This window comes from Chiloscyllium plagiosum, chromosome 14, assembly GCF_004010195.1.
Source record: "Chiloscyllium plagiosum isolate BGI_BamShark_2017 chromosome 14, ASM401019v2, whole genome shotgun sequence".
Taxonomy (NCBI): domain Eukaryota; kingdom Metazoa; phylum Chordata; class Chondrichthyes; order Orectolobiformes; family Hemiscylliidae; genus Chiloscyllium; species Chiloscyllium plagiosum.
In genome coordinates this window covers 77,116,651-77,129,144 of record NC_057723.1, presented here as the reverse complement: position 1 = coordinate 77,129,144, position 12,494 = coordinate 77,116,651, and the positions used below count along the sequence as shown (strand labels likewise).

Here is a 12,494-nt window from a genome sequence, read left to right as displayed (position 1 = left end):
TGGGAGAGGTGCCGGGTGTGATGGGAAGGTACCGTGTGTGATGGGAGAGGTGTTAGGTGTGATGGGAAGGTGCCCTGTGTGTGATGGAGGAATGGACTAGGTTGTCCCGGAGGGAACGATCTCTGCGGAATGCAGACGGGGGCGGGAAGGGAAGATGTGTTTAGTGGTGGCGTCGTGTTGGAGTTGGCGAAAATGGCGGAGGATTATTCTTTGCATATGAAGGCTGGTGGGGTGAAAGGTGAGAACAAGAGGGACCCTATCCTTGTTCTGGGAGGGGTGGGAAGGGGTGAGGGTCGTAGTGCGGGAGATGGACCACAAGCTGTCGAGAGCCCTGTCAACAACTGTAGGTGGGAAGCCACGTTTGGAGAAGAAGGAGAAGAAGGAGCACATATTAAGAGCACCACTTTGGAAATGTGGCGGAGGCGAAGGAGCTGAGAGAAAGGGATAGAGTCCTTACAGGACGTAGGGTGAGAAGAGCTGTGGTCCAGATAGCTGTGGGAATCAGTGGGCTTGTAATGGATATTGGTGGATAGACTATTGCCGGAAATGGAGACCGAAAGGTCAAGGAAAGGAAGGCAAGTGTCGGAGATGGACCTGATGGAGGGATGGAAACTGGAAGCAAAGTTTATGAAATTTTCCAGGTCAGGATGAGAGCATGAAGCCACATCGAAATAGTCATCGATGTACTGATAAAGCAGTTGTGGGAGGGGACCCGGGTAGGCCTGGAACAAGAAATGTTCCACATACCCCATGAAAAGGCAGGCATAGATGGACCCATGCTGGTACCCATTGCTACACCTTTGATTTGGAGAAAATGGGATGAGTTGAAGGAGAAGTTGTTTAGAGAGAGAACAAGTTCAGCCAGGCGGAGGAGAGTGGTGGTGGATGGAGATTGTTCGGGCCTCTTTTCGAGAAAGAAGCAAAGAGCTTTCAAGCCGGCGAAGGAGCTGAGAGAAAGGGATAGAGTCCTTACAGGACGTAGGGTGAGAAGAGCTGTGGTCCAGATAGCTGTGGGAGTCAGAGGGCTTGTAATGGATATTGGTGGATAGACTATTGCCGGAAATGGAGACCGAAAGGTCAAGGAAAGGAAGGCAAGTGTCGGAGATGGACCTGATGGAGGGATGGAAACTGGAAGCAAAGTTTATGAATTTTTCCAGGTCAGGATGAGAGCATGAAGCCACACCGAAATAGTCTGGCTTGTTACAACAGTTCCCTGATTGAGTTTGAGTTTAAAAGCTTAAAGTGCTAAGGCATCAGAGAAAATCGGAGTTTCCAACCAAAAATATCTATTTTCCTCTGTTTCTGTATGGAAAAAGACAGAAACATCTGGAAAGTTTAGAGAGAATTCTAACAACAAAATACCTTGGTCCGCCTGATCAACCGTCGAGTTGAAGAAAGGTCATCGTCGTATGGAAAGCAGCATGTCATCAGTGCTAAACATCAAAATAAAAAAGCACTCAAGACTTTCGATCTGCAAAATTTTATTTATCTTAACTATATTCTTTCTCCACACTCAATACACGTGTCTTTTGTCTGTTTTATTCATGATTAAATGAATCTGTATTTGGGATTTTGGGCTATTGTATAATTTGCATCATTTAAGGTTAAAAATCCTTTCTCTGTCACTTGTTAAAGTCATGTATTACAATAAATAGGATAGCTTTCTGTTATTGATGAAATCTGGTGTGAATTTCCTTTATCTTGAATAGCAATCAGTTAGCCAAAACAATAATTATGATGGTCTTTTTGGGATTTTATACATTGGAATGGCTTATGGAACAGTGGAGCATGTTTATCATGCACTCTTCCTGGTTAAGACTTAACATTTATTTGAGGATCACTTTAATTAACTACTTACTATTGGACTTTGATGGAGTTACTAGCTCTCTGAGGCTGAATTGATATTTCTCTTTACAGGCCTCCCCACATTCTGAAGCCAGATCTGTAAAGAAACTTCAAAACAAAGTAACTGCTTCCGTGCCACAGTCTGTCAAACCCGATTCAGGTAAGCAATAGTAATCACATTGCATTTAACAATAACATTTAGGTGTAGCAGCTTTCAAGGAGTAAACGCAAAGTTACTTTTGAATGTTAGAAATATTTTAGCATTAGTGCACAGATGTTTTGTTTTGTCTTTCACTCCAGCTTTGAATGTGATTGAACAGGGAGATGGTATCAGTGGTATTTTCAATGGACCAGTAATCCAGAAACCCATGCTAATATTCTGGGGACATGTGTTCTAATCTCACAACTATAGACGGTTAAATTTGAATTAAATTTAGTAATTCTGGAAGTAAAAGCTTGCCTGACGATAACCATGCAAACCATGTTGATTGTCATAAAAACATATCTTGTTTCCTAAAACACGTGCTGTTCTGTCAACCCTATAAGTCCTTCCTACTAAATTCTGGAACCTTTTGAAAATTGAGACAGCTGACCACAAGCCATCTAAGCTATGTATCATTCTCAGGGAATCAAATCTTACTATGTCCCAGATACCACCATAACCATCTCAGGGTTTATCCCGTTCTAGCAACAGTACAGACTCATCAGAGACGTCACTGTAGTAGTGTACAGTCGGGAGGGAGTTCACTGGAAATCCTCAGTATAGACTCCAGAACCCATAAACTCTTATGGCATCAGATCAAATGTGCAGAAGGCACCTAGATGTGGCAGGACTACAGAGCTTAGATCTGATCCATTGGTTGCAGGATTGCTTAGCTGTGCCTATTGCATGCTGCTTGAACCCCCCCCCCCCATATCCTGCTTTGAACCAGGGTTGATCCCTGGCTTGGTAATAATAGAGTGATTAGATGATTGTTTCAGGCTATTACCTGACTTGGCTGTGGGACAACTCTTCCTATTTTGGCACAAGCCCCCAGATATTAGTAAGGATGACATTACGAGATCAGTAGTGTGTGTAGCAGACAGGGGAATTTCAACTGTCTCCGAATAAACTGGTAGGAAGTAATAATGAAAGAAGAAAAGGGTCTTGCATTGTTACAGTGTGCATGGGAATCTTTCTTCATTTAGTTGATTGGAAGTCCAATAAACGAGAATCATAACTGGATCATGTAATGGGTAATGACCAGAACAGTTTGGAAAAGTAACAAGCAAACCATCATGTTAGTAGTATCATTGAGTGATTATAGCACAGAGGAGGCTGTTTGATCTGTTCCAATTGAGGTCTCCAGTGTAGAAAGGTAAAAGTTTCAAATCAAGAATGACATTTAGTTCAACCAATGAGAAATTAAAAAGTCGTGGAATTATGTTAAATGTTGTAGGACCCTTTATGGGCTACCCTTTGGAATATAGTACTAAACTGTGATCTCTGTACTATAAAAGCAATTTTGTAATACTGGAGAAAGTACAATACATACAGCTACAGAGAGATTACAGATCTTGAGACATTGGATAAATTGGGGTTTTTTTCTGGAAAAGAGAGAACCGGTGCAAAGTGGTGTAGTTAGGGTGGCATGGTGGCTCAGTGGTTAGCACTGCTGCTTCACAGCACTAGGGACCCTTGTTCGATTCCACCCTCGAGTGACCGACCATTTGGACTTTGCACATTCTATCCGTGTCTATGTGGGTTTCCTCCGGGTGCTCCAATGTCCTCCCACAGTCCAGAGATGTGCAGGTTGGATGGATTGGCCATGCTAAATTGCCCACAGTGTTCAGAGATGTGCATTTTAGATGGATTAGTCATGGAAAATGCAGGATTACAGGGAATAAGCTTGAGGCAGGGTCTGAGTGAGACGCTTTTTTTGAGGATCAGTGCAGATTTGATGGGCTGACTAGTCTGCTTCCACGCTGTAGCGATTTATTCTATGATATGAACCTAACGGAGTTCTTTAAACTAAGGAATGGATTAGACATTGTAGGAGTGGATAGCCATTTGTGATAGAATCCAAAAGTTAAGGTCATAAGGAAACGTGGATAAATTTGTGCACTCGGAGTGGTTTGAAGTGGAACTTGCTTCTGTGGGAAGTGGTTGAGACAGATAGTTTCGGTGCTTTCAGAAAGAACAAGATAAGTACAGGAAAGAAAGGCAATATAAAGATACAGTGAAAGTAGGGTATAGCGTGGTTTAGTATATCCTACATTTGTTTACAGCAGGGGCATCTGATGGCTTCCAAAATGAAAGAAAGGTTTATGTAAATTTTAATTTTGCTATTTAAAAATAGAAAAATTAAGAATGTTAGAATCAGATGTAATGTTATTACAATTGTTTAAAGATATCTGCAAAGACATGAGAGAAAAGCTGGCTAGACTTGATTGGAATGGGAGCCTAGCAGGGAAGATAATAGGGCAGCAAAGGACTTTTGGGGGATAATTCAGGAGGCACAGCAGAAATTCATTCAAGGAATAAGAAATAAACCAATGGAGGACGAGACAGCTGTCACAAGGGAAGTCGGGGACTGCGTAAAGCAAATGTAAAAGCATACCTTGTGGTGAAGATAATGGGAAACGTCTGAAAATCAGCAGAGGATAACTAAAAAGCAATAAGCGGGGAAGAGGATTAAATGTGAGGGTAAGCTGGCTAGTAATATAAAAGAATATTACAAGGTTTTTTTCAGACATTTAGAAGGTAAGAAAGAAGCAAGAGTGGACATTGGACCATTGGGAAATGAGGCTGCAGCAATAACAATGGGGAATAAATAAATGGCATAGAAACTGAAGAAGTACTTTGCATCAGTTTTCACAGTTGAAGACACCAGTAGCATACCAGAACTTGAGGAGAGTCTGAAGGTAGAGGTGAGTGTAGAGATGGTGCTGAAAAAGCTGAAAGACCTGAAGGCAGATAAATCATGTAGCTCAGATGGGCTCCAACCCAGAGCTACGAAGGAGATTGTGGAGGCATTGCTGGTGATCTTTCAGGAATCACTACAGTCCAGAAAGGTCCGAGAGGACTGGAAATGACTAAAACAAGACCCCTGTTTAAGAAGGGAGGAAGGTAGAAGAAAGGAAACTGTAGGCTGGTTAGCCTGACCTTGGTGGTTGGGAAGAGTTTAGATTCCATTTTTAAAGATGAGATTGCAGAGTACGCTGAAATATATGGTAATATAGGGTTGAGTCAGGACAGCTTGATCAAGGAGAGATCATGCCTGATACATGTTACAGTTCTTTTGAGGCAGTAATAAGCAAAGGAGAGCCAGTGGATGTGACCTGTTTAGATTTCCAGAAGGCCTTTGACAAGGTGCCGGTCAGGAGGCTGCTAAATAAGGTAAGAACCCATGTCTTTTCGAAGCAGGGTACTGGCATGGATAGATGATTGGCTGACTGGCAGAAAACAGAGAATGGGGATAAAGGGGTATTTTTCAGGATGGCAGCCAGTGATTAGTAAAGTTCTGCAGGGGTTTGTGTTGGGACGATGTTACTCATACACTAGCAATCTGGACAAAGGAACAGAGGGTATTATTGCTAAGTTTGCAGATGACACAAAGTTAGATGGAAGGACAGGTGGTGAAGAGGAAGCAGAGAGGCTGCAAAATGACTTGTACAGATTCGGAGAGTGGGCAAAGAACTATCAGTTGGAATACAGTGTAGAGAAAGTATGAGGTTGTGTAATTTAGTAGGAAAAATAGAGATGTAGATAATTTAAATGGAGAAAGTTTTGGAAATCCGAAGGACAAGGGAATTTGGGAGTCCTAGTTTAGGATTCTCTTATGGTCAACATGCAAGTTCTGTAGGCAGTTAGGATGCAAAAAATGCTACTAATTTTCAATTAATTTCAAGAGGGCTATAGCATAAGAGCAAAGATATACTGCTGATGATGGTCAGACTGCATGTAGAATATTGTGAGCAGTTTTCGGTCCTGTATCTATGGAAATATGTATCGGCATTGGAGGGGGCATAGAGGAGGTTCACTGAATGATCGCAGGGTTGATGGAGTAGTCATATGAGGAGTGGTTGATGACTCTGGGTCTGTACTCAATGGAGTTTAGAAGGATGAAGGGGAATTTGATTGCAACTTAACAGAATACTGAGAGGCCTGGATAGCGTGGACGTGGAGATGTTTTCACGAGTCACAGAGACTAGGACTAGAGTACAGAGCCTCAGAGTGAAGGGATAACCCTCTAGAACTGAGGTGAGGAGAGTATTCTTCAGCCAGAAGGTGGTGAAACTGCAGAACTCTTGCCACAAAAGGCTGTGGAAGCTAGGTCTTTGGGTTTATTTAAGACAGAAATACCTTCTTGATTAGTAAGTGGTCAGAGGTTACACGGAGAAGGCAGGGAAATGGCATAGCATCCATGATCAAATGGTGGAACAGACTCGATAGGCCAAATGGTCAAATTCCGCTTCTGTATCTTATGGTCTTAACTCCTTCTTGTTAAGATGGCCAGTTGTAATGCAGTTTCATTTTTTGGACCCTAATAGTCAAAAAACAGATATCCCCTATGTGTTGAAAGGCTGAAATAAAGTTTATTCAGCAGTGTTTAGGCAATTACGTCCTCTGGCTGCGATGATTAGTTTTCAATGATGACTACCATCTTCATTTGTGCCAGTCATGACAGTTCTGCTATAATGCATATTTCTTCAATGCCAATTGGCTTTATCGCGATTAAAGAATTTGGACCATTATTTGTAGAAGGCGAACTTTCCTTACCTGTAATGGCTATGATGCGATTCCAACCCCATTAGTTTAAGTGGCACGGCTATTGTGTGATTTTCTCATAACATGAGATCTACAAGAACAGAGCTATTGCGTTATATCAGAACCAACTGTACATAGAGTTTGTGATTTTGAGATTGAACTTTTTGAATCCTCCTTATTGATTTAGTTCATGAAATGTTTATTCTTTTATTTGTTATATCTCACATGTAGTAGAAAGATAAATAATGCAATCAGTGAAACTAAAAGGATAGAAACTTTTAGCAAACTTACAGGTCTGATTCTAGCTGACTTTCACATCTCACAACTATACTTTTTCTCTCTATTTTTTAGGTGAAAACAGCATCTCTAGCAGAAGAACAAGTTGTAAAAATGAGAAGAGACTTCGACAAACATCAACATCCAATAGGAACCAAAGTCGTCTCAGATCTATAAATGAGAAAAAGGTATTACTTTTTTATTTTAATGAGAATATATTTAAAGAGAGCATTGTAACATTTTCTACACTTGTTACCAAGATTGGAAAGGCAAATGTGCTACATGCTTGACTATGGGAGACAAATCATTTGGTTGCCCTGACAAAATTTAGAAAGCTATGCGTTAAGACTGCTGAAGAGAAATTACTGTGTAGTAAGGAGACTAAATATTGCTGAACAATGCTGCTGGAATAGAGTCCACATGGGAACAGCATTAATATGATGAAGATACAAAAAGATAGAATAAACAATGTAATTCCCAAGAAGGGTGTAACATAACTTCAACAAAAACCATCAGAAGAAACCAATAACATGTTGCTGCAATTTTGAAATAGGCAGTGACATACATGAAAGGAGCTTTGGAACTGCAGCACTTCTGAAGAATCATATTAGACTTGAAACATGAACTCCTCTTCTTTCTGCAAATGCTGCCAGACCTGCTGAGTTTCCTGAGCACTTCCTGTTGTTATTTCAGATCTCCAGCATCCACCCTTTGCTTTAATTTGAGTGGATTGTCTGGCACGGATGACCACAAATCAATTTAATAGAGCTATCAGTAAAATGTAAAACATTAAAATCATGTTGAAGTGCTAATCAGAAAATGTAATTCTATATAATCTCTGTAAAAAACAGTTACAAGTGCAAGCACAGCAATACAATTTACAATTAAAAGACGGCAGTTCTAAGTGATATAATTTAAATAGAAATTGATATTGAAAGTCTGTGATGGAATTAGTGTTTGTGAAAAACTATACATGCAGCCCAAACTCTAACATGTGGGAAAAGTAATTTCTTTAACTGGACAAGATCATGAGTATTGCTATAAAGAGAGACACACTGTTAAAGCTTATCATGTTGCATTAATCATAAAAGGTACAAGAATACCAAATTTCACAGAGAACAGCAATATATACTGCGTGAGAAAAGTGTTCTTGCTGGTTGGAAAGTCTACTCTGGTTGAGGTGTTGGCATTGAGAATGCATCAGGAAACTATTGTCCCCCAGGCTTTCGTTTAATTCAAAAAATGCATAACATCTGGATAGACATGGTGCCATGCAGCAGGACTGCACACCGTTCAAGCTCGGGCAGATACCTGGCCACTAACATCCTGGGAGTCACCAGTGTTGAGAATTCCAACAGAAGCAACCACATGAGTGCCATGGCTGGTGGAGCTGATTGAAGGAGGTATTTTGAAATAAGAGGATCTCATCCTGACTCTCCAGAGTTTCCATCATCTGCAAGGACAAGTCAGAGATGTGATGGAATACCAGCTACTCCCTTTGATGCAATTACAGCACCTCAGTACCATCTAGGACCAAGAGGTCTGTTTATTTGGTGCCCCATCCACCAGTTTAAGCATCTGTTCTCTCCATTATTTGTATAATATGGCTGTAGTACACAAAATATTTAAAATATATTTCAGCAACGCTGGCTTCTTTGGCATTACCTCCCCAAATGCAAACCCCACCACCTGAAAGGACAACAGCAATGGGAGCTTTATAATTTCCCAAGTTCACCTTCAAGCTCTGTACCATTTTGATTTAGCATATGAGTCATAAGGGTTTCAGGAGAAACCTGTTAGTACTTTCTCAGGGAAATAAATGCCAACCTTGCCAGTAATACCCTTATAACTTATTCTTAAAACTTGGATTTCTGCAAATAACTATCAAGGTAACTGAAGATATGTTTTTCCATGGCTGCCACTGACTCTTGTCATCCTTCCTGACTGCTCATCAGTTTAAGCCAGATTGTGCTAAAGCTCAGCATCTGTCCAGTTCAGAGCTTACTTCAAATTCCATGCCTCATCTATCATGAACATTATTTATGCAAAAGTAAAATCTGGAATAGAAACTAAAAGTACTCAGCAGGTCTGACAGTGTGGCCTTGAGCACCAGATGAAAAACTGGTGAGATCCCTATTTCAGGAAGCTCACTGCATCATGTGCTAAACACCTACTTAACCAACCATTCTTGGGCCTTTCCTTAGGATTGAGGAAAGTCCAAATGCCAATAGCTGCCAGCCATCTAGAGGCTGGCAGTACTTTTGTACTCTTCCTTCCCAATGAGGTGATGGATGGTACTAATACTACACCTAACAGAGGCCTTGGGAGTAAGAAGGGACTAGAGTACAAGTGGTTGACTCCAGGAAGGAGGTTGCAGGCAGAGACATCAGCAGGAAAGGCAATGCATTGGAGTGATTGTCAGTGGGTCCTAACTTTTCCTGATGTCAAGTTCCTTAAACAAGCAATAGGTGCTTTTGAACAACAGACTCCCCCATCCTCAGAAACCTACCAGAAAGCATGTCAGGATTAATGCTGATGATGGTGGGAAAAGCCCATTAAGCGGGTGTTAATTGCCCTCAAGAATCTCAATTTGTATCAATGTGGAAACATCATCAGGCCACGGTGGCACTGTGGTTAGCACTGCTGCCTCACAGCGTCAGAGACCCGGGTTCAATTCCCGCCTCAGGCAACTCTCTGTGTGTGGAGTTTGCACGTTCTCCCCGTGTCTGCATGGGTTTCCTCCGGATGCTCCGGTTTCCTCCCACAATCCAAAAATGTGCAGGTTAGGTGAATTGGCCATGCTAAATTGCCCGTAGTGTTAGGTGAAGGGATAAATGTGTAGGGGAATGGGTCTGGGTGGGTTGCGCTTCGACGGGTCGGTGTGGATTTATTGGGCCGAAGGGCCTGTTTCCACACTGTAAGTAATTTAATCCAGCGGTCTTCCCCCATGGATTTAGCATTGTGCCCAACCAGCTCCTGCCCATTGGATTAAGTGGCCCCTCCTCTACCACCAACTTTGCTGCAGGTAAAGACAAAAATTAAGCCCAGTGTTTCAGGTTGGTGACTTTGAATCAGAATTGGGAAAAGTTAGAGATGTGCTGCAGTAGGTTTTAAGCATATGAAAGGAGGGAGGATGGGATAAACAATAACAGTGAAGCTCTGTGACAGAATGAAAGTCAGGAAATATTAAATGAGAAAAAAGATTCATGGTGAAAGACCAAAGACAATGATATTAGAAGAGAGATCAAAACAGAATATGCATCTAAAGGCGGTTTGAATGACAGAATCATGAACAGTTGCCATCCAAATACAAAAATGAATGAAAACTCAAGAAAAGCCAAGGCCAGCAAAGAAAAGGGAAATAAAGCAGGGCAAAGTTTATGATCTAATGTATTTGAGCTTAATGTTTAATCTGGAAGAAGGTTGGAAGATACATCTCTTGAGTTTACGCTCTCTCAGAGCTTCCCTTTTGCTAGGTAAGATTTCAACCAATTATGAATGCCTTGATTGACTTTTTGCTGCCCCCACTTAAAGCCATTCTTTGTCAAATAATTCCTTGATTTTATTGAAGTATATAAAATTCTGAGGGGTCTTGACATGATAGAAGTTGAAAAGATATTTCCATTAATGGGGAAATCTCAAAATAGAGACCATAGTTAGAGAATAAGTGGACACTGATTTAAAACTGAGTTGAGAAGGAAGTTTTTCTCTCAGAATTGTGCATGCGTTGAATTCTCTACCGCAACAAGTTGTGGTTGGTTGGATTCCTGCAAGTATTTCATGAAGATTTAAATATTTGCGAATATTAAGTGAGTGCTGTGAGGAGCTGACAAGAAAGTGGAGTTGAGCCCTGGGCCAGATCAGCCATGATTATCTAGAATAGTGGAGCAGACTTGAAAGGGTGAATGGCCAATTCTGCTCCAATTTCTTATATTCTTGTCAAGGGCAATCACTCACTTCATTTCCGGAATTTAGCTTTCTTTGTGTGTCTGGACCAAGACTAAAATAAGTCTGGAGCTGATTGTTTCTCATGGTATACAAATTGAGTTTGAGCATTAATGAGCAGATTATTGGTGCATAAGTGCTAGTTAATAGTACTGTCAGTATCCCCTTACATCAGTTTGATAAGTAAGAGTAAAATGGTACAATATGTAGCTGTGGGCTGTGGTTAGAAACAGGAGAGGAGAGGTCACACTGCTTGGAATTTTTTAAAGGTCTCCGCAGAGTTCCAGGGAGGTGGAAGAGAAGATTGGCAAAATTATTCTGGGTAGGATGAAAGGAAAAGGGTGGTCATTATGGGGGACTTTAACTTGCCCAACATTGACTGGAAATGCTATAACTCTAGTATGTCGGATGGATAAGTTTTTGTTCAATGTGTACAGAAGGGTTTCCTGACGCAGTATGTCGAAGGGCCGATAAGGGGGGAGGCCACACTGGATCTGGTGCTTGTTAGTGAACCAGGCCAGGTGTTTGATTTAGTTGTAGGTGAGCACTTTGGAGAGAGTGACTATAATTCAGTTACGTTTAGTTTAGCGATGGAAAGGGATAGGTACATGCCACAGGTCAAGAGTTATCAATGGGGCAAGGGCAATTATAATGCAGTTAGGCAAGAATTAGGATGCATAGAATGGGAGAAGATTGAGATATGCGATATTAGACTAGAAAGGATTGAGGTTAGTTACAAACAGGTGTTATCAATTCTAGAAAGAGTGAAAGTAGACAAGTCCCCTGGGCCGGATGGGATTTATCTGAAGATTCTCTGGAAAGCTAGGGAGGAGATAGCAGAGCCTTTGGCTTTGATATTTGAGTCGTCATTGTCTACAGATTTAGTGTCAGAGGACTGGAGGATTGCAAATGTTGTGCCCTTGTTCAAGAAGGAGAAACTGAGCACTGCAGATGCTGGAGATCAGAACTGAAATATGTGTTGCTGGAAAAGCGCAGCAGGTCAGGCAGCATCCAAGGAGCAGGAGAATCGACATTTCGGGCATAAGCCCTTCTTCAGCCCTTGTTCAAAAAGGGCAGTAGAAATGGCCAAGGTAATTATAGACAAGCGAGCCTTACTTCTGTTGTAAGAAAGGTTTTGGAAAGGATTTTAAGAGATAAGATTTATAATCATCTAACAAACAACAATTTGATTTCAGATAGTCAACATGGTTTTGTCAAGGGCAGGTTGTGTCTCACAAACCTCATAGAGTTTTTTGAGAAGATGAACAAGCATGTAGATGACGATAGGACAGTTGATGTGGTGTACATGGACTTCAGTAAAGCCTTTGATTTGGTAGGATGTTGGAGAAAATGCAGAGACATGGGATTGAGGGTGATTTAGCAGTTTGGATTAGAAACTGGCTTTCTGAAAGAAGGCAGCGAGTTGTGGTTGATGGAAAATATTCAGCCTGGAGTCCAGTTACTAGTGGTGTGCCACAAGGATCTGTTTTGGGACCACGGCTGTTTGTCATTTTTATAAATGACTTAGATACAGGCATAGGTGGATGGATTAGTAAATTTGTGGGTGACACTAAAGTCGGTGGAGTAGTGGACATTTTGGAAGAATGTTACAGGGGGACTTGGATAAACTGCAGAATTGGGCTGCGAGGTGGCAAATGGAGTTCAATGCAGCTAAATG

At 41.3% G+C, this 12,494-nt stretch overlaps 1 protein-coding gene across 1 annotated transcript in view; it reads left to right on the top strand.

Annotated features, from left to right (window-relative positions):
- Positions 1 to 12,494, top strand: part of LOC122556864 (histone-lysine N-methyltransferase NSD2-like) — a 278,778-nt gene that overhangs the window by 159,226 nt on the left and 107,058 nt on the right. The window contains exons 10-11 of the mRNA XM_043704119.1: positions 1,918 to 2,005; positions 6,947 to 7,059. Of these exons, the coding sequence (XP_043560054.1) occupies positions 1,918 to 2,005; positions 6,947 to 7,059 (201 nt within the window). The remainder of the gene's footprint in view (positions 1 to 1,917; positions 2,006 to 6,946; positions 7,060 to 12,494) is intronic.